Source organism: Convolutriloba macropyga, chromosome 5, assembly GCF_964194025.1.
Source record: "Convolutriloba macropyga chromosome 5, txConMacr16.3, whole genome shotgun sequence".
Lineage (NCBI taxonomy): Eukaryota > Metazoa > Xenacoelomorpha > Acoela > Convolutidae > Convolutriloba > Convolutriloba macropyga.
The window spans coordinates 8,726,686-8,749,203 of NC_134472.1; the positions used below are offsets into that span (position 1 = coordinate 8,726,686).

The 22,518-nt window shown below is 35.2% G+C and overlaps 1 protein-coding gene across 2 annotated transcripts in view; it reads left to right on the forward strand.

The window, feature by feature from the left end:
• The window catches only part of LOC142339107 (uncharacterized), a 382,233-nt gene extending 361,236 nt beyond the window's left edge, over positions 1 to 20,997 (forward strand). The window contains exons 2-4 of one of the 2 annotated variants that reach the window (XM_075388842.1): positions 4,156 to 4,219; positions 10,906 to 12,071; positions 20,206 to 20,997. In XM_075388842.1, coding sequence (XP_075244957.1) covers positions 4,188 to 4,219; positions 10,906 to 12,071; positions 20,206 to 20,774 — 1,767 coding nt within the window. In that variant the 5' untranslated portion in view covers positions 4,156 to 4,187 and the 3' untranslated portion in view covers positions 20,775 to 20,997. Of the gene's footprint in view, positions 1 to 4,155; positions 4,220 to 10,905; positions 12,072 to 15,644; positions 16,437 to 20,205 lie in introns of those variants that run through there. The other variant, XM_075388843.1, reaches the window with a different exon arrangement.
• Positions 20,998 to 22,518: the final 1,521 nt, after the last annotated feature.

A 22,518-nucleotide genomic window follows, 5' to 3' on the forward strand; every position in this document is an offset into this window, starting at 1 on the left:
CGGACAGCCTTAAAGGTGACGTAATGTGTGGCATGCCGTTGAAAAGGCCGTTACCTTGGCCAAAATTTAAGCCAATTTGACATGACATTCGACCAAAACTTGCTCACAAACTTTTTCAAAAAAATTATTCGATTTTCTACGTAGAGAAAGTTTGTTTTGATCATATGTTAGTGTGGTTTACCCTCAAAAATGTCTGAACCTGGAAAGTGAGTCCAGCATATAGTTTTCACATTTTTTTTGAAAAATGTGGGAACAATAAAACTAAGTTGTAAACGATAAAACTTGGTTTCAACAAAACCTTGAGAAAGCCTAGTCAATCATCGCCTTTGAACTCACAGAGAAAATTGAAATGCTGTTATGAACAGTTTGTAGCACTTTGTTTGGACATTTAATTAAAGCTTTAATGGATTTTGGCAATTTTGTGCCGTGATGACGGTTCATATAGCGTTCAGAGCGTTCAGAACAACGTTCAGAGCAACTTGACGGAGTGACGTTCAGAGCTACTTGGATCCGTTCAGAGCAACTTTGATTACATTCAAAGGAACTGGATTAGGCTCAGAGCAACTTGGATAGGTTGAGAGCAGCTTGGATACGTTCAGAGAAACTTGGATAGGTTCAGAAGAGCAACTCGGACAGGTTCAGAGCAACTTGGATACATTCAGAGCAACTTTGATTACGTTCAGAGAAAATTGGAATACGTTCAGAGCAACTTGAATACGTTAAGAGCAACATGGATTCGTTCAAGGCAACTTGGAACGTTCACGGCAACTTGGACGTTCAGAGCAACTTCCATGTGTTCAGAGCAACTTGGATACGTTCAGAGTAAGATGGAATGTTCAGAGCAACTTGGACGTTCAGAGCAACTCGGATACGTTCAGAGCAACTTGGAGACGTTTAGAGCATCTTGGAATGTTCAGAACAACATAAAGACGTTCAGAGCAACTTGGTTTCGTTCAGTGCAACTTGGATTCCAGGACGCTCTGAGCAATTTGTTTTCTGTTGCGTTGAGAGTAATTCGGATTCCAAACAACGAGTTTTCACTCAAAATTTTTTACGATAGCACTAAGAAAAGCTACAGTTAAAAAATGTTTTATCAAGACAATTGATGGTCGATCGAGATAGGTTTTTGAAAGATAAGGGCTATGAAAATTATTCTGTCTAAGAAAACCAATTCAGGATTTCTAATGACAACGATTTCAACATATTTGATCGAAATCTCATGGAAGCAACAGAGAATGACAGGAGAAAGTGGATGCTGACAAATCAGATCAAAAACTCTGAAATAATGAAACCCAGTTTTTTAGTTTGAGAAATGTTCTTGGTAATTACGTAACGCAATTAAAAAATTGCTACCAGCTAACCTAATGAACTATCGTTTCTCTACACCTGGAGTTTACCAAAACCCCCAACTTCAACTACAGGAACACAACGGGTGCTGTTCTAAATCAAAAAATTTAAGATGTCATTTGGCGGCGGAAAAATCAAATTGGGGAACTGGGGAGAATTGAACTAATCGAACTATTACACATTCCTTCATGGGCTAATAAAGACTCAAGTTCTGTAATTGTTCCCTAAATAAATTTTCTTGTGAACTATTGCAGCAGAGTATCTTGCTGTCCCAATTAACTTAATGAAGCACATGTTAGTCCACTGTACAGGAAAGATGACCCTGAGGAACCTAACAACTATCGCTCATTTCCCACTCCCCTTGCCTTTCTAAGGTTATTGAAACCATCTTGAGGCGTCAAATTTGTCAGTACCGTCATTACAACAAATTACTAACAGTCGATTCTCTATTATGCAGAGAATTCATCAAAAACAAAACTGACGTAAACAATTTTGTCATAGCAGCTTTTCTTGACCTATCAAATGCTTTTGATTCAATCAATTATGAAATTTTGGATATCAAGTAGGTCAACTTAGGTTTTGATGAAAGCCCAAATAGTCTAATTAGAAGTTTCCTTACGAACCGTCGCCATTATGTTATCCCACAGACTGCATATCAGACGAAATAACGTTTCAGAGAGGTGTAGCATAAAGATCAGTAGTTTTCCCGCTCTTTTTTTACGTTACTGATAGGGCAACCAGAGTTGACTTATACAATATGCTGATGATACTGTTTCTGTTAATTTTTTATGCCTCCTTTTACAAAATAAGGCCAAGTTAGAACAAAACGTCAACAAACTAATTCAACGTTTTCATGAACACCAACTGACAGCAAATACCTCAAAAACTGAATTACTGATATTTGGTAAAAGCAAATGAAAAGACTCTAAGGAACACATAATTATAAATTCAATTCCAATAGATGAGAAACCTGGAGTAAAATATTTACGGGTTTGTATACAAAGCAATTTACCGTTTCAAGGGGAAGTTATAACATGTCCTATGAAATATGGTCCAAAGAATAGAAATATTTATTCTATTAGAACGAGAACGCGTGAGAATCGTCTGAAATTCACTGCTACTAAGCATTTTGTACTACTTGGCTGTTGCCATACACGCAACTGAGCAGAATTGAACTGTAGCATTGGAAAATCTAAGTCGGGCTTTACGGGCAACTTACGTTAGACAGAAATCTGAAGCTTTTCCTTATATCAAAGGCTGTCGAATTATACTCCCCGTAAAAATCTTGCGAACAAAAAGTTTACTTTTTTGGAAACAAACAAAACCTGCTTTTACTCTGTCAACTGGATCTACATTAGTCGCTTGGAGTCTTCATGAGTCTAAGAGGACAAAAAATTGTTCTGGAACCTAAAATTTCTTTCTAGCAAAGTGCAGAACTCATATGTGAGATTGCTGATGCTAGGTTGGAATGAACTGCCAAGTGAAAATGAAATTAAACAAGACAAAAAATCCCCAAGCTACTTAAAATTTTTTTCCTTCGTTTTTAACTTGAACCCTTGTTTGTGGAAGGCTACTTGTTCAACATGGCGTGATTTTAAATTGGGAAATACGAATTAGACTTACTTCTGTTGGGCTGACGTATGAAAACTTGAAAAACTAACGCGTTTTTTTGTGCACAATGTGAATAACTTCTCTTAACTGGGAAACGATATTTGCAATCAATTAAATCTACTTATTTGGTTCAAAGCCAACTCTTCGAGAGAACAAGTTCGAAATCAATGGAAACAGCTATCGCGCTTAAACTTGAACCCTTGTTTGCGGAAGAATACTTGTTCAACATGGCGTGACTTCAAATTTGGAAATATGAATTGGACTTACTGCTGTTGGGTTGACGTATAAAAACTTAAAAACCTAACGCGTTGTTTTGTTTAATATTCGACAAAATTGATGTTTTTTAACTTTTTGGTTGTAAAGCTAAAGTAATAAGTATTTTGTAAATATTTACACTGCCGGAATAACAACAGTTATATACTTTTTGATATGGTTAGGAATTCAGTGTTGTTTTTTAATTGCTCTTGAACGAAGTTCGTAGCAAGTATTGTAAACGTGTTGGTCTTATGCAAATTTTTTGCATGACCATTTTGCGTTTTTCTTCTGAAACATTCTTTGACTTCTCAAGTGACTTTTCACGCTTTCGTACTTCATTTTTGAGTGATCTCTATTGCTCTCACTCCGAAGTAAAGCTTGCTGCTAATATAAAGTCCGTTACAGCACAGCAAAAGTAAGGGTGAGAAAGCCGAGTGGTCAGTGCATCTGGTTATGGATCGGGAGATCAGGGGTTCGAATCCCGGCGTTGTGAAATGTTTTTATACCCGCCTGTCGTTGGAGAGCAATTCTTCCGACATTAGTGGGTTAATGTTTTTAATATGTGAAAATGCAATCCACCGTTTTCATACACTATGTCTCTGCGTTCAGCATAGTTATTCTGTTTGGAGCACAATGTGAGTAACTTCTCTTAACTGAGAAACGATAATTGCAATCAGTTAAATCTACTTATTTGGTTCAAAGCCAACTCTTCGAGAGAACAAGTTCGAAATCAATGGAAACAGCTATCGCGCTTAAACTGATATTAATGCTATTTTGTTGGCCTAGTAATGTTATTGTAAATTTTAGCACAGTAATTGCGGGATTGTCTGTCAGGTACTAAAGAGGGGAAAGGAGGAATTGTAGAAAATATCCGAAATGGCATACAAGAAGTATCAAGGTCCAGTTCCGGCGAGTTTGAGATGTAATTTTTTTTGTAATTTCAGATATCTCTGTTGTGTTTTGAAGGTTATCAAATGGACGAAATCGGGAATGTGAACGAGGATGGGTCAGTAGATTGAAGAAAATAGTGAATGAAATGGGGCTTTAGTTAGGGACAGAAAGTGAATAGGACTGCTTCAACACGTACACTCGCTCCTTAAGCTATTTTTCGGCTAACCTGATTTGCCTGTTGAGTACTGAGGAGTGTTTTTTGCCTATATAAATTTGGACATTTCACTTTTTCACTTTATAGCCCCCCCCCCCCCCACGAAATTAATAGCCACCGCCATTATGTTATAATTACTATGATTGGGGGCTATAGATTTTATGACCACTAAGCTGGGCTATATTGGGTAAGACCCCTAAATTCATTTAAATTCGACCTGCAATTTAGGCTGATTGCAGGTCAAACTTTTTCAGCCTAGTGATTGTTTACATAAGGGGGTACATATGAGTTTTTGGCAGCAATGTTAGTTGATCTTAGGGCAGAATAGGTCATTAGCGCTAACTTGAAAAGTATACAAATTTTTAATCTGATAGTCAATTTGTTAGTAGAGGTCAGAGCTGCTCAGTAAAATTTCAATTATCGAAAATAAAAGAGGCCTCTCTCTTATGTATCAGTTCTAATTTGAATTAAAGTTTACCAACTTAAGATATTCTTTATCGGAGTAAATCTCTTTTCGTCTCGGACTAGGTTTTGTTTGATCTATAATTACTGGTTAAACTCTCTTAAATGATTCTCTGTCTCTTTTTTGTGACAAGCACGTGTGCGTTATATTCAAATACTGATGACAAAGGTTGCGCAAAAACAAAAAATATGAAAAGAGCGTATTTTTTTTTAATTTGTCGAGTAAATGGTTTATCAGCAGTAAAGATTCTTCAATTTAAAAAAAGTTTTAATAGCGCTCTTTTGTTGCTTCTCTTCTAAAACTAATAATAGTGGATAAATATCTGGGAAAATGTTTTATGGTTTGTTTTGTGTCGAATGTTTATCAGAAGATTGATGATTTTTTGCAGCTAAACTCCTTCATGTGACAGCGAGACCAGTATTGATTCGATAATTTTTTCAACAACTGCTACGAGGGAGGATACTAAATGCTCACATCTGTTTTGTTAAGCCAAGTTCAGCCAATTGATTTATATATCGTTTAAAGCCCTTCTGGCGTAGAGCTTTGTTTTATTCGTTTAGCAGTAAAACAGCAAGCTTAGAGTAGGTATTTTGCGGTACTCTTCAGTTTTTGAAATCAGGGTTTTTTTTATTTAGCTGCGAAGCTGTTGCTATTCGGCTCTACTTCTGATTTTTTTTTCGTATCCTCGTCAGATGCTTACTCGATTTATCTTTTTTCACGATGCGAAGTCTAAAAGAAGTATAGTTCACCTGTTCATATTGTTCTTCAGAAGCTATTTGTAAGCTCATTGGCAAGGGCGTTTATTTTAGTCGTATGTTATTTTTGTTATCATAAATGACTTATTCTTACTCTCGAAATGAAAGACATGAAGATACGGTTACGCTAGCACATTCTAAATCATTTCAAGACCAGTGAAAGACAGCTATAGTGGGAAAATTAATTCGATTTTGTGAATTTGTAATTCGATTGAGACAAATGTGATATTTTATTTTCTTTGTTCACTTACTCAATAAAATTGGGTATATGTTGCTATCTGTATGTCATTGCATGACAGTTGATTTTTTAACTATATGCGACAGTTTGCCGAATATGTTTTCCCTATTTTGACCTTTGCTTTTTTGTTTCGTCTGTTTTTTTTGGGAAAAAACAAATGAGTTTTTCGTGCTTTGCACGTTGAATGGTTTTGTTGCGAACATACGACATTTGCTGCTGATTTTTATTTTTTTTGGAATATTTAACAAATCTTTCTTACATTTATTGATATGTTTCATTGAGAGGGTTTACTCAAGTTTATCGTTTGTTTTTTAGCTATCTTTGCCTCCATTTTTGTCACATTTTAAATGGAATATTATGTTTGTTGTAAATAATCTATATAGTCTGAATTTTCTTCACAAACTCAATGTCCCCTATTTAAAACAACTTATGGTATCTCTCCTCGAAGCGCCTCTACTGAAAGAGTTCCTTCTGGTTTATGGTTTAAGAGCGGTTTTTTTTGTTTCCTTTCCGAGATATTTTTTAGGTGTATAGGTTCGCAAGCGTCCGGTATTCTGCTAAGATGAGAAAATTTCATAAGTTCTAAGGATGGCAAATAGCACTAAGTTTCACAGGAATCAGTTGAAGAATGAATGAAAAATTCGTTGTATGCATTTCTTATTTATACTTTTTATTTACATTTTCGTCCAATCAGAATTGAGTTAATTCTATTAATAAATGGTGAATATTTTTTAAGTTTTATTTGAGTCTGACTCTTCATGCTCGATACAACTGAATATGTTAAATATTGTTGTTAACTTCAAAATAACAAAAGTTCATCTAATTTGTCTGCTATCCTAGTGCTTTGCCATCAAAATGTTTTTTTTGCAAATTTTCCATAAAAAAGCAAATCCGAGGAAAAAAATTGAGTAATTGTTTCATGCAAGATCTTTTCCTATCAAATATCTGAAAAGCTGTGGTCGCAAGTTAATTCTCCAAAACAACTATTGGCAGAAGATCGTCTAGAAATTCAATAATCAGTTACAATTGATAAAGCAAAAGAAATGGCATGCATGAAAAAACCGAAGAAAGGGAAAGTGGCCAGTAAAAGTTCAGAAATCCATACAAGATGCTAACGCGATAATTCACAACACATGTTCTGAAAGTGCACTTTGGAAATTCTTCCGCTCGGTCAATAACACACCCAATTCCTTTCAGAGAGATGCGAAACCTCAAAAAACTGATGAAGCATGTGTTCTATTTTATGTGACAGAGTTCATAATGCAATCTGAGTTTTTACTTTTGTCATTGAGTAATTCTCAATTTCTGTGAGTTTGAGCTCTGGTTTTAAGTTCTGTCAAATTTTTCAGTGGTGAAATGCTGAAGTTCGTTGCTTTGCTGTGCGTGCTCGTATGTGCAAGTTGTGCTTGTGAAAGAGTTCATAAGAATGAGCCTGTTGTCATTGGTTGCCAACGAGGTACAACTTTTATCGTGGAGGGCCGCAACGTCAGTTTTATGGCTTATCGTCACTCTTTGTGGTGTGTTGGTGGAGGCATCAGGTGCCCCAGGGATTAGATTATCAATTATCCCCTTCGTAATTGCGGTCGTAGTTGGAGTTCTGCAGTGCAGGAAGAGAATACCCCGTCATTAGCGATGGCAGTAGTTGTAGCGCCTCTGCTGAAAGAGTTCCTTCTGATGTTTAAGGTCTAAGTGTGGTTTTTTGTTTCCTTTCCTAAATATTTTTCAATTGTTTAGGTTCGCAAGCGTCAGGTATTCTGCTAAGATGAGAAAATTTCACAAGTTCTGAGGATGGCAATTAGCACTAAGTTTCACAAGAATCAATTGAAGAATGAATGAATAATTCGTGTTATGCATTTCTTAATTATACTTTTTTTTTACATTTTTGTCCAGCAGAATTGAGTTCATTCTGCTAGTAGATAGTGAATATTTTATAAGTTTTATTTGAGTCTGACTCTTCATGCTCGATACAACTGAATATGTTAAATATCGTTGTTAAATTCAAAATAACAAAAGTTCCTCTAATTTGTCTGCTATCCTAGTGCTTTGCCATCAAAATGTTTTGTAGATTTTCCATAAAAAGGCAAGTCCGAGGATAAAAATTGAGTAATTGTTTCATGCACGATCTTTTCCTATAAAATATCTGATAAGCTGTCGTCGCAAGTTAATTCTCCAAAACAACTATTGGCAGAAGATCGTCTAGAAATTCAATAAACAGTCACAATTGATAGAAAAGCAAAAAATGGTATACATGAAAAAACCGAACAAAGGGAAAGCGAACAGTAAAAGTTCAGAAATCCATACACAATGCTAACGCGATATTTTACAACACCTTTTCTGAAAGTGCACTTTGGAAATTCTTCCGCTCGGTCAATAACACACCCAATTCCTTTCAGAGAGATGCGAAACCTCAAAAAACTGATGAAGCATGTGTTCTATTTTATGTGACAGAGTTCATAATGCAATCTGAGTTTTTACTTTTGTCATTGAGTAATTCTCAATTTCTGTGAGTTTGAGCTCTGGTTTTAAGTTCTGTCAAATTTTTCAGTGGTGAAATGCTGAAGTTCGTTGCTTTGCTGTGCGTGCTCGTATGTGCAAGTTGTGCTTGTGAAAGAGTTCATAAGAATGAGCCTGTTGTCATTGGTTGCCAACGAAGTACAACTTTTATCGTGGAGGGCCGCAACGTCAGTTTTATGGCTTATCGTCACTCTTTGTGGTGTGTTGGTGGAGGCATCATGTGCCCCAGGGATTAGATTCTCATCTATCCCCTTCGTAATTGCGTTTTTAGTTGGAGTTCTATAGTGCAGGAAGGGAATACCCCGTCATTAGCGATAGCTGCTGTCGTAGCGCCTATACTGAAAGAGTTACGTCTAATAATTAAGGTTTAAGCGCGGTTTTTTAAATGTTTCCTTTCCCAAATATTTTTTAAGTGTTTAGGTTCGCAAGCATCCGGTATTCTGCTAAAATGAGAAAATTTCACAATTTCTGAGGATGGCAATTAGCACTAAGTTTCACAAGAATCAATTGAAGAATGAATGAATAATTCGTGTTATACATTTCTTATTTATACTTTTTATTTACGTTTTTGTTCAATCAGAATTGAGTTCATTCTATTAATAGATAGTGAATAATTTTTAATTTTTTTTTAGTCTGACTCTTCATGCTCGATACAACTGAATATGTTAAATATTGTTGTTAACTTCAAAATAACAAAAGTTCCTCTAATTTGTCTGCTATCCTAGTGCTTTGCCATCAAAAGGTTTTTTTTGTAGATTTTCCATAAAAAGGCAAGTCCAAGGATAAAAATTGAGTAATTGTTCCATGCAAGATCTTTTTCTATAAAATATCTGAAAAGCTGTCGTCGCAAGTTAATTCTCCAAAACAACTATTGGCAGAAGATCGTCTAGAAATTCAATAATCAATTAAAATTGACAGAAAAGCCAAAAAAGTGGTATACATGAAAAAACCGAAGAAAGGGAAAGTGAACAGTAAAAGTTCAGAAATCCATACACAATGCTAACGCGATATTTCACAACACGTGTTCTGAAAGTGCACTTTGGAAATTCTTCCGCTCGGTCAATAACACACCCAATTCCTTTCAGAGAGATGCGAAACCTCAAAAAACTGATGAAGCATGTGTTCTTTTTCATGTGACAGAGTTCATAATGCAATCTGAGTTTTTACTTTTGTCATTGAGTAATTCTCAATTTCTGTGAGTTTGAGCTCTGGTTTTAAGTTCTGTCAAATTTTTCAGTGGTGAAATGCTGAAGTTCGTTGCTTTGCTGTGCGTGCTCGTATGTGCAAGTTGTGCTTGTGAAAGAGTTCATAAGAATGAGTCTGTTGTCATTGGTTGCCAACGAAGTACAACTTTTATCGTGGAGGGCCGCAACGTCAGTTTTATGGCTTATCGTCACTCTTTGTGGTGTGTTGGTGGAGGCATCATGTGCCCCAGGGATTAGATTCTCATCTATCCCCTTCGTAATTGCGTTTTTAGTTGGAGTTCTATAGTGCAGGAAGAAAATACCCCGTCATAAGCGATAGCTGCAGTCGTAGCGCCTATACTGAAAGAGTTCCTTCTAATGTTTAAGGTTTAAGCGCGGTTTTTTAAATGTTTCCTTTCCCAAATATTTTTTAAGTGTTTAGGTTCGCAAACATCCGGTATTCTGCTAAGATGAGAAAATTTCACAATTTCTGAGGATGGCAAGTAGCACTAAGTTTCACAAGAATCAATTGAAGAATGAATGAATAATTCGTGTTATGCATTTCTTATTTATACTTTTTATTTACATTTTTGTCCAATCAGTATTGAGTTCATTCTATTAATAGATAGTTAATATTTTTTAAGTTTTTTTTGAGTCTGAGTCTTCATGGTCGATACAACTGAATATGTTAAATACTGTTGGTAACTTCAAAATAACAAAAGTTCCTCTAATTTGTCTGCTATCCTAGTGCTATGCCATCAAAATGTTTTTTTTTGTAAACTTTCCATAAAAAGACAAGTCCGAGGATAAAAATTAAGTAATTGTTTCATGCAAGATCTTTTCCTATAAAATATCTGAAAAGCTGTCGTCGCAAGTTAGTTCTCCAAAACAATTATTGGCACAAGATCGTCAAGAAATTCAATAATCAGTTACAATTGATAGAAAAGCAATAGAAATGGTATACATGAAAAAAACCGAGGAAAGGGAAAGTGAACAGTAAAAGTTCAGAAATCCATACAAAATGCTAACGCGATATTTCACAACACATGTTCTGAAACTGCGCTTTGAAATTATTTCCGCTCGGTCAATAACACACCCAATTCTTTTCAGAGAGATGCGAAACCTCAAAATAAAAAAAACTGATAAAGCGTGTGTTTTTTTATGTGACAAACAGAGTTCATAATTCAATCTTGCAATCTGAGCTTTTACTTTTGTCAGTGAGTGTTTCTCAATTTCTTAGATTGGAAACACAAATATTGCAGAGAATCAGTGGCATATGATTTGATTTCATAAATCGAAAACTATCAGGCTCAAAATTGAGGTTTTGCCGGAAATTTGGAGGTTGCTAACTTGCTTGTGCCTTTCATTACATATAAATTCAGCTGCTTAATTTTTTCAAATCGTTCTCTTTTTTAATCGATCTACTGTCCAAGATCCGATGTGAACCCTGGGACCGATGAAACTGAAGTTGTTGCTTGTTCAGCGTGTGGTATGGAAAACGAAGACAGTACAGCTTATTATCGATGCAACAATTGTCCTAACGAGAGCGAGGGTGGAGACAGCGAAGTTGCTACTTACTGTGACGTATGTGTTGCAAGTCACGTTCGAAAAAAGCACAATGTTGTTGACTACAGAGGCTATGAACCTGCTATTTGCAGTAATCACAAATTGATTTCTTTATGGTTTTGTGAACTTTGTAACGTGGCTATTTGTTCTTACTGTTTGATGTATCACAAATCCCACTCTGTTGTCATGGTAACAGAGAGTGCGGGTGCAGCTAGAAAAGATATCTTTTTGCATTTGGGTGTGCTTGAGACGAATACAAAGAAATTGAATGTTGTTAAAGACGAAATCACTCAGGCTTGCTCTGAAAATGAAATGCAACTGAAAGGCGAAACGCAATTTGTTGATGAGTTATTAGGCAAACTGAAGCAATCATTAGTAAACAGAATAGAACAGGAACACGAAAAACATTCTGTTAAGAGTAAAGTGAACGTCATTGAGGAACTAGTGACTACTTCGGACGCTTCTCAAAACGAGTGTTTGAGTTATCTACGGCAATCGGACGGCAGAATGGTTGAAGCGTTTGTTCGGTCGAAATCAGAGAACGAAAGTTTAACCCAAAAAACAGACAGAATGTTGAACGAACAAAAAAAGTATGTTAATCATGACTTTATTCCTTTGAATACAGACGAATTTGTCAAATGTACCGCTGAAAAGTTTATGCGAGAAATTTACTTGTCACGAGTTAAAGAGTGTTTGGTTCGCAAGAGCTGCGAATCTAGCTTAGTTGTTCCGGGACCTATTATTGCCAAACGTCAGGTGAAGACTTTCTGGCTTGGTTCTTCAATTTTTGGTGGGTTTTTGTTTGAAATTAATGAAGGTACTGACGATGCAGGGCTTTATTTAAAGTCTTGGAGTGTGGAAAAAAGCAGCAATTATCTAATCAAAAAGAAACGTGTGAAAGTGGAATTAAGAAAGTGCGAGATGCCTTCGACATCGGTTCAGCCCTATTCGCATAAAGTGTTCTACTTCACTGCTAGTGGTTTCGATGGTGCTTCCCTGAAACAAAAATATGTCTACTTCGACTCAAACAATGGTATGGTATTGTGTCGAATCTTTGCTAATTTGAACTTTTTTTGAGCGCCACAATCGGTCGAGGAAATTATATCAAAAATTTGAAAAACAAAATTTGTCGAGGAAAATTTTCGTGGAAAAATTTTAAAAATTTATAACTGATTTCATTCCATACGGTTTGAGACACCGTTAGGATTTGGTGAAATTACGATCTGCTTTCAAAATAGTTTCCAGAAGTTGGAACCTGGCAGATTTTCGAAAAATTCCTTTTACCCCGATTTGGACGGAAACAAGGACAGATAGGGCTAATTGTTTTACAAAAAATGCGTGATATTTTGATTGAATGTTAAAGTTGAACATGTTCTTAACTCCGAAGGAGAGGACTGATGGATTGGTATCTGATAACTAAAACTAATTAGAAGAAAATTTAAATGCTGTGCATCTAAAACTAATCTTTATGAGTTTATCCTATTTCTATTTTTCATTTTCTTACTGTGTTTCGATACTGATTCGGTTTAATTTAGATTGTTCTCCTGAACAACTGTTGCTTGTAATCAGAAAAGCAGAATGAGCGAAGAATGAATTAGTAAAAAAGAAGTCAAAAATTCGAGCAAATTGTCGAAATCGGGCTAAATTAGGTAAAGTTCTGAACTTCAATCCTGAGAAGTGAATAAAGAACTGATTAAAAAGTTCCTTGCCTTGAACAGCAGACCAATTGACCACTACAACCAAAGCAGAGAGTAATTATGTTCGAGAAAATAGAAGAAGTTTTGCGAATCCCTCTGAGTGGTTCTCCTGCTTTGGCTTACAAACTTTTTGGCAGGTGTTTGTTGCTTTCTTCAAAACTTGGCTATATGTCTTTTTCACTACTTTCAAAGCAATTCCTGGGGGAGGCTTTGCTTTGATCCTGAAATGTTCTCTTAAGCCTGCAATCTTTTGCGATTTCCTTTTTCTGGCAGTTAATATTTTGCCGTTTTTTGAAGAAAACGCTATCAGATATTGATTTTACGTTTTTATTGTCAATATTTATCAGGTCTCGTTTAATTTTTTTAAGAATTTTTTTGTCTTTGCTGTATTTCACGAGTATCGTGAATTTTTCGTATTCCTTCGGGTGCACTTTTAGAATTATCGAAACAAACATTTTTTCAATGACTCCTTCATTTACCAGTGTAAAGTTGTATTGTATTGCATGTCATCTACTCTGAAGAGGCAATCTATTATGCTCTCAATTGAGATCTTTTTTAGGCTCGTTATATCTGCTATCATTTTTTGTAGCTGAGGTTTCTCGAAACTTTTGAAATGTTTACACAGTTCATTCCAAGTTCTAATGCCATCCCTCTTCTGTGGACTTAGAAAAAGAACTGGTTTTTTGTTCAAAGCCTGTACTGACTCGTACCAGATCTTTTTTGTAAGCTCGCCTGCATTGCTCCAACGAAGAGTTATTTCGAACAGCTTGCATAAAATCTTGATTGGTGGCTTCTACACTCAGAAGTTTGCCTAGTTTCAGCAAGTGCATATGAGCCTCTAATTGTTCCACAAAATACAAGAGATCATCACTAACGCGCGCTGAATACTACTTTCTGGTTCTTGATTTCCTCAAAAATTTAGTCTCTTAAGCAATGTAACTTTTAACAATAATACCCCTCAATGGACTAAAGACTTATTCATTATTGTTTTCACTGCCCCAATCACACTGGACTCTGTTTTTCGTAGCCAGCATTGCTTTAAGTGTATCTTCTTTGGAAAAAGGGTCGGACCGGGGAAAGAATTTGTTCCGACTTAGATGAAAACTGCTTTCTTTTCTGTTTCGTCTTTTAATCCATTGCCTGTTTGTGGCTCTTTTATAGCGAGAAGAAATCGTCTATCGTTTTGTTTTCGTACCAAAAAATTGATTTGTAGCACCAGGTTAGCAATTGTTGTATATGGTAGCACTGCGCAAAAAGTTTAGTCAACTTAATTAATTTAGTGGTGTAGTAACCTTGACAAAATCGAGAGCAGGACTTCGACATTGAGCCAAGGTTTTTCTGTCGTTATTAAACATGATGAGAATAACAACACCCTGGGGCAATTGTATCTGAACTTTTATCTTACTCCTATATAAGAAATGTTCTATCACCATTTTATATGTCGTTTCACCAACCTAGTATCTTACAGAAGCGCAGAACACACAATTGGATAGGAAACGTTTGTTTGGGCTGAGTTGTTCTCAGCTATACCAAGCAATCCTGTTTCCTCTACATCTCTGGTACACAGTTGAACCTCTCCGCACTCCGCAATGATCCGCAGCGACATCTCCACTAGCCCCTGTCTCCCCAAGGAGAGTCCACTGCATAGCTACACAAACTTAGCATTCTACGATTGAAGTTCCTCAACTAGCTACATGAGCTCCTTACTCCACAGATGAGCTCCCCAAACCAGCTACACAAGCTTCTCACTCCACAAATGAAGTCCTCCAGCCAGCTGCACAATCTAACTCCACAATTGAAGCCCCTCAAACAGCTACACAAGCTTCTCAATCTTCCTTGATCACGAGCTGTGAACTCGTTTCGCTGGGCCAATTCCTGACTTCAAGGCTTGTCTCTCCTAGTTCGCTCTCTCTTTCTCCCCACTGATTTCAGAAACACTCTAATGCAGCGCAGAGGCAGAGCAACATTTTTTACAAGGGTTGATTACCTAACTGAAAAAGCTCTGAGACCATAACGTATTGGCTAATGGGAACATAAAGAGAAATCTTGTAACAAAATTTAAAAATAGAATTGTTTGTTGATAACCGTGGCGATAAGCACAAAATTGAGCCCCTAATAATTACCCCAAAGTGCCGCACTTTTTACCAATTTGATGTGATAATTTACATCATTCAGAGATGAACAATCATTAATTCACACACTCCAAATTGGATACAGGTACAAATAATTTTCCATACTACAAACAATTAACATTATACTTTCAATAAAATGTATAATCTGGAAAAGTTCTGAATGCGCTGTAAAATTTTTCTATAATCAACTGCACATGGGATTTTTTTGAAATCTTTATGGACGGGAATTGGAGCAGGAAGTTTTGATGCCGTTTTTATTTCAAGTTCTGAAAATAGGAAAAATGATAGCAAATAGAACGCCTTTTAAGGATTTTCTAATGGATACTTTCCGAAATTTGATGTCGGCTTTAGGACATTTTTTGTAAATTGAAGAATTATTTTACACCTAGTTCAAAGAGTCTGACAAGCACTTGAGAAGAGTTTGAATATGATATTTAGTCAATTTGTTCTTTAAATATAGTAGCAGATTGTGTTTCAATTTTGCTTTAACAACTTCTGATAATTAACTACCGTTTACTCGCCGAGATATGGGAAACGAGTGTTTTAGGCGATGTTTGAAGCATACATACACACACACATACATACATACATTCATACATACACACACACATACACACACACATATATATATATATATATATATATATATACATATATATATATATATATATATATATATATATATATATATATAGTTGTGGGGTGCAATCAGAATTCTTCACTAATTTTGTAGTGTTGACTTTTCAGAAATCTTTGACTCGTTTGAAGTTGTTTTAGGACAAGTACTCGATGAGAAGTTGTTTCCCCACTTTGAAGAGCAAAACATATCTGTTTGTAAGCGCGCCGCTGCTTCTTTCGACAATGGTCAAATCACTTTTGACAAGGATTGTTTTCCGAAAATTACCTGTCGTGCGAAACCAAAGCCATTTTTCAAGCATTGCTGGTTTGACGGTGATGCCTACTTTCAATTGGATAACGGTGACTTGGTTCTTTGTAATTTGGAAACTAACGAACAAAGTGTTTTGGCTTTTAATTTGTATAAATTGCCAGAAGTTGACTACGTCTATTCTATTTATCAACCGCATGACTATTTTCTGGTTTGGTGTTGCAAAAATAAAGCGGTTCACGTTATGAAGCGGATCAGGTTGGGCAATATCGTCACGTTTGAATTAGTTGAGATTTTGCTGTGGAGCGAGGAATGCAGCGTGGTCGAAGTTCGAATTGAAAGTGTTGGAAAAACTTGCAAATTTGCACAGTTCAAGAGCCAACGTCAAATTTACTGCGAAACTTCTAAAGACTTTGTCTTAAAGGACATTCCTGTCGTTATTCTGATTTCATGTGACTGAATTGTTAATGTACTCAACATTAAAGCTACAAGAAACTTTGCTATTGAGTAGCTTTGTATTATTTTACTTTTTTATTTTGCTGGAACTTTTCTGTTGATTTCAAGTTGATTTCAATTTGATTTCAATGTTGTGACTTGATTTCGAGATCTCTTACTGTATTTCAAGATCTGGAACGATCTCTTACGCAATTGAAAAGCGTTGAATTTATTTATTTCTCCTTTTATGTTCATCAAATGAGATTGCCTTGAATAATTCTCTCCCAACTGGCGTGCCTAAAGTATAGAACGCAAAGTCACTATTCCGAGAACGCTTAACTTAGTGCTCAAATCAGTAATCAGATTCAATTTCCGTACAGTGCTAAGACCATCTGTATGAAATCAATACTTTAGCGATTCAGTATATAGCTTTGATTGTGTTCTAATGACTCTGCTGTCCTCACAAAAAGAGTATGAAATAATTTTAAAAAAATTGAGGCATTCTCTCAGAAAATGCGTTTTGTTTAAAACAAATTTCACAATAATTTTGATGACAGTGCATGTCAAAGAGAGACTGGAAGCTTTAGAGTAAATAATTGATTTTGGGAAAAGTTTTATTATCCCGCGGTAACGTTATCATTATTTGTTCTGTTCTCGTCGATTATACAGCTTTCATTTAATTTTTTATCACTTTTCATCTTTGCAGTGGTCTCTTTTTATATAATGCCAAGTGAAATTTATTTTTTAGATTAACCACCTTGGACGTAGGATTTTCTTTTTTATCCATTTTAAAAATTTGATATGATGGTTGAAATTATAAGAAGATCTTTTTAAGCGATAAAGAAAACTCAGAATTGTTTTCGTATCTTTATACTATATATCAACTGCAAAATAAATTCTCAGGGTTATATTTGTGTTCATAGTGCGTTTCGACGGAAAAAAAATATTTTTCACCACAGTCGCATTTTGATCTCTTTTGACTGATTTTTCTTTTTGTTTCACACGCAATTATCTTGTCGGATGGTGCTGTTTTAAAATTGAATACAGCTCTTTGATTGATCTATCATTTCTAATAACTTTCTTGCGAAAAATTACGAATATGTCACTATACTTTTCAGAATTGTTTTCATTTGCTTTTCTTGTTGAAAAGTAGGCATTTCTTTCGAGAATGATTTTTGAATCCTCCCTTAGTTCTTCCATGGAGTGCCATAATTCTTACTGATACCTGCTATTTATCATTATTCGCTTCAACGTTGATAAAAAGTTTCAACCACGAGTTCTTTTGCAAAATTGTTGATGAAAGTTGTAACCAAACTTTTTTTTATTCCTTAGAGCACAACATGTCGAAATTTGAACAACAGTCTTATAACATATTCAGATTTACGCTAGTAAATTTTTCGTGTTACCATAGGGTGAAAATGAAATGCGGGTAACATTTTGTACAGCAGTTTTACCCAATCACTTAGCTGAATAAATAATATATTTGATGTTATTGGTAATATTTTTATGTTGAAGATTTGTAGAGCTTTCGTTTGCTTCAGTGAAATTGATACATACAATTTTTATCGAGAAAGGGCCATGAATTTGTGAAGAGAATGAGACAACTGAAAACTAAAAAATTGACGAAAAGCAGAACGCAAATAAATTTTTCTCAGTTTTAGTATTCTGCGGTCTTTACAGCCATTTTTGAAAAATTTATTTTCATTTTATCTCTTGAGACCAAGAAAATAGCCAAAATTTTCCCAGAAAATAGACAGAAAGCTTTGACATACTGGCCTGTGAAATTCTTCAATTTACTTTGTAAATATTTTTTGTATGTATTTGGGAAGCAGTTTGGCCTAAGATGCTACGTAATTCATCAATTTGAGAAAGAACAAGGAGGCTCGGTAATGTGCGATCGCAAATAAGGTTCCGACCCCGCTCATCCACAATTTTCGCATAATTGTCTACCAAATGAGGAACAGATAGAAAACCCCAAAAATTCAAGTATTCAAAAAAAAATTGGCGTATGAACGAAAAGATAGCCTCTGAAGCAGTTAACTCAGTGGCGTCAAAACCGATGCATTAGATCCATGAGATTTGCCAATATTAAGAAAGCGAGTCAAGACGAACAGCAAAATAAAAGAACAACTACAGACATTAATTACATCATAAAACTTATATCCGTTCTAAAAAACAAAACTTAATATTAAAGTCAGAATAGCGTCAGATAAAACTGAAAATAAACAAAGGAACTTGTAATTAGCCATAAAGTATATGGGACCAGTCCATAATAGGGCTTGGTAACAATTAGACTAGGGAGAACAAAAACAGTAAATTTGAAAAATTCGGTGATTTTTTAAAAAACAATTTCAAAGTACTGAAAACCATTGGAAATCAACTAAAATATCCCACAGGTTTAAGAATACCAGCGTTTCTAAAGATGGGAATTAAGAAATCTCGGTATTCAATCAAATTCAATTCAAATTGTATCTGAACTTTTATCTTACTCCTATATAAGAAATGTTCTATCACCATTTTATATGTCGTTTCACCAACCTAGTATCTTACAGAAGCGCAGAACACACAATTGGATAGGAAACGTTTGTTTGGGCTGAGTTGTTCTCAGCTATACCAAGCAATCCTGTTTCCTCTACATCTCTGGTACACAGTTGAACCTCTCCGCACTCCGCAATGATCCGCAGCGACATCTCCACTAGCCCCTGTCTCCCCAAGGAGAGTCCACTGCATAGCTACACAAACTTAGCATTCTACGATTGAAGTTCCTCAACTAGCTACATGAGCTCCTTACTCCACAGATGAGCTCCCCAAACCAGCTACACAAGCTTCTCACTCCACAAATGAAGTCCTCCAGCCAGCTGCACAATCTAACTCCACAATTGAAGCCCCTCAAACAGCTACACAAGCTTCTCAATCTTCCTTGATCACGAGCTGTGAACTCGTTTCGCTGGGCCAATTCCTGACTTCAAGGCTTGTCTCTCCTAGTTCGCTCTCTCTTTCTCCCCACTGATTTCAGAAACACTCTAATGCAGCGCAGAGGCAGAGCAACATTTTTTACAAGGGTTGATTACCTAACTGAAAAAGCTCTGAGACCATAACGTATTGGCTAATGGGAACATAAAGAGAAATCTTGTAACAAAGTTTAAAAATAGAATTGTTTGTTGATAACCGTGGCGATAAGCACAAAATTGAGCCCCTAATAATTACCCCAAAGTGCCGCACTTTTTACCAATTTGATGTGATAATTTACATCATTCAGAGATGAACAATCATTAATTCACACACTCCAAATTGGATACAGGTACGAATAATTTTCCATACTACAAACAATTAACATTATACTTTCAATAAAATGTATAATCTGGAAAAGTTCTGAATGCGCTGTAAAATTTTTCTATAATCAACTGCACATGGGATTTTTTTGAAATCTTTATAGACGGGAATTGGAGCAGGAAGTTTTGATGCCGTTTTTATTTCAAGTTCTGAAAATAGGAAAAATGATAGCAAATAGAACGCCTTTTAAGGATTTTCTAATGGATACTTTCCGAAATTTGATGTCGGCTTTAGGACATTTTTTGTAAATTGAAGAATTATTTTACACCTAGTTCAAAGAGTCTGACAAGCACTTGAGAAGAGTTTGAATATGATATTTAGTCAATTTGTTCTTTAAATATAGTAGCAGATTGTGTTTCAATTTTGCTTTAACAACTTCTGATAATTAACTACCGTTTACTCGCCGAGATATGGGAAACGAGTGTTTTAGGCGATGTTTGAAGCATACATACACACACACATACATACATACATTCATACATACACACACACACATACACACACACACACATATATATATATATATATATATATATATATACATATATATATATATATATATATATATATATATATATATATATATATATATATATATATAGTTGTGGGGTGCAATCAGAATTCTTCACTAATTTTGTAGTGTTGACTTTTCAGAAATCTTTGACTCGTTTGAAGTTGTTTTAGGACAAGTGCTCGATGAGAAGTTGTTTCCCCACTTTGAAGAGCAAAACATATCTGTTTGTAAGCGCGCCGCTGCTTCTTTCGACAATGGTCAAATCACTTTTGACAAGGATTGTTTTCCGAAAATTACCTGTCGTGCGAAACCAAAGCCATTTTTCAAGCATTGCTGGTTTGACGGTGATGCCTACTTTCAATTGGATAACGGTGACTTGGTTCTTTGTAATTTGGAAACTAACGAACAAAGTGTTTTGGCTTTTAATTTGTATAAATTGCCAGAAGTTGACTACGTCTATTCTATTTATCAACCGCATGACTATTTTCTGATTTGGTGTTGCAAAAATAAAGCGGTTCACGTTATGAAGCGGATCAGGTTGGGCAATATCGTCACGTTTGAATTAGTTGAGATTTTGCTGTGGAGCGAGGAATGCAGCGTGGTCGAAGTTCGAATTGAAAGTGTTGGAAAAACTTGCAAATTTGCACAGTTCAAGAGCCAACGTCAAATTTACTGCGAAACTTCTAAAGACTTTGTCTTAAAGGACATTCCTGTCGTTATTCTGATTTCATGTGACTGAATTGTTAATGTACTCAACATTAAAGCTACAAGAAACTTTGCTATTGAGTAGCTTTGTATTATTTTACTTTTTTATTTTGCTGGAACTTTTCTGTTGATTTCAAGTTGATTTCAATTTGATTTCAATGTTGTGACTTGATTTCGAGATCTCTTACTGTATTTCAAGATCTGGAACGATCTCTTACGCAATTGAAAAGCGTTGAATTTATTTATTTCTCCTTTTATGTTCATCAAATGAGATTGCCTTGAATAATTCTCTCCCAACTGGCGTGCCTAAAGTATAGAACGCAAAGTCACTATTCCGAGAACGCTTAACTTAGTGCTCAAATCAGTAATCAGATTCAATTTCCGTACAGTGCTAAGACCATCTGTATGAAATCAATACTTTAGCGATTCAGTATATAGCTTTGATTGTGTTCTAATGACTCTGCTGTCCTCACAAAAAGAGTATGAAATAATTTTAAAAAAATTGAGGCATTCTCTCAGAAAATGCGTTTTGTTTAAAACAAATTTCACAATAATTTTGATGACAGTGCATGTCAAAGAGAGACTGGAAGCTTTAGAGTAAATAATTGATTTTGGGAAAAGTTTTATTATCCCGCGGTAACGTTATCATTATTTGTTCTGTTCTCGTCGATTATACAGCTTTCATTTAATTTTTTATCACTTTTCATCTTTGCAGTGGTCTCTTTTTATATAATGCCAAGTGAAATTTATTTTTTAGATTAACCACCTTGGACGTAGGATTTTCTTTTTTATCCATTTTAAAAATTTGATATGATGGTTGAAATTATAAGAAGATCTTTTTAAGCGATAAAGAAAACTCAGAATTGTTTTCGTATCTTTATACTATATATCAACTGCAAAATAAATTCTCAGGGTTATATTTGTGTTCATAGTGCGTTTCGACGGAAAAAAAAATATTTTTCACCACAGTCGCATTTTGATCTCTTTTGACTGATTTTTCTTTTTGTTTCACACGCAATTATCTTGTCGGATGGTGCTGTTTTAAAATTGAATACAGCTCTTTGATTGATCTATCATTTCTAATAACTTTCTTGCGAAAAATTACGAATATGTCACTATACTTTTCAGAATTGTTTTCATTTGCTTTTCTTGTTGAAAAGTAGGCATTTCTTTCGAGAATGATTTTTGAATCCTCCCTTAGTTCTTCCATGGAGTGCCATAATTCTTACTGATACCTGCTATTTATCATTATTCGCTTCAACGTTGATAAAAAGTTTCAACCACGAGTTCTTTTGCAAAATTGTTGATGAAAATTGTAACCAAACTTTTTTTTATTCCTTAGAGCACAACATGTCGAAATTTGAACAACAGTCTTATAACATATTCAGATTTACGCTAGTAAATTTTTCGTGTTGCCATAGGGTGAAAATGAAATGCGGGTAACATTTTGTACAGCAGTTTTACCCAATCACTTAGCTGAATAAATAATATATTTGATGTTATTGGTAATATTTTTATGTTGAAGATTTGTAGAGCTTTCGTTTGCTTCAGTGAAATTGATACATACAATTTTTATCGAGAAAGGGCCATGAATTTGTGAAGAGAATGAGACAACTGAAAACTAAAAAATTGACGAAAAGCAGAACGCAAATAAATTTTTCTCAGTTTTAGTATTCTGCGGTCTTTACAGCCATTTTTGAAAAATTTATTTTCATTTTATCTCTTGAGACCAAGAAAATAGCCAAAATTTTCCCAGAAAATAGACAGAAAGCTTTGAC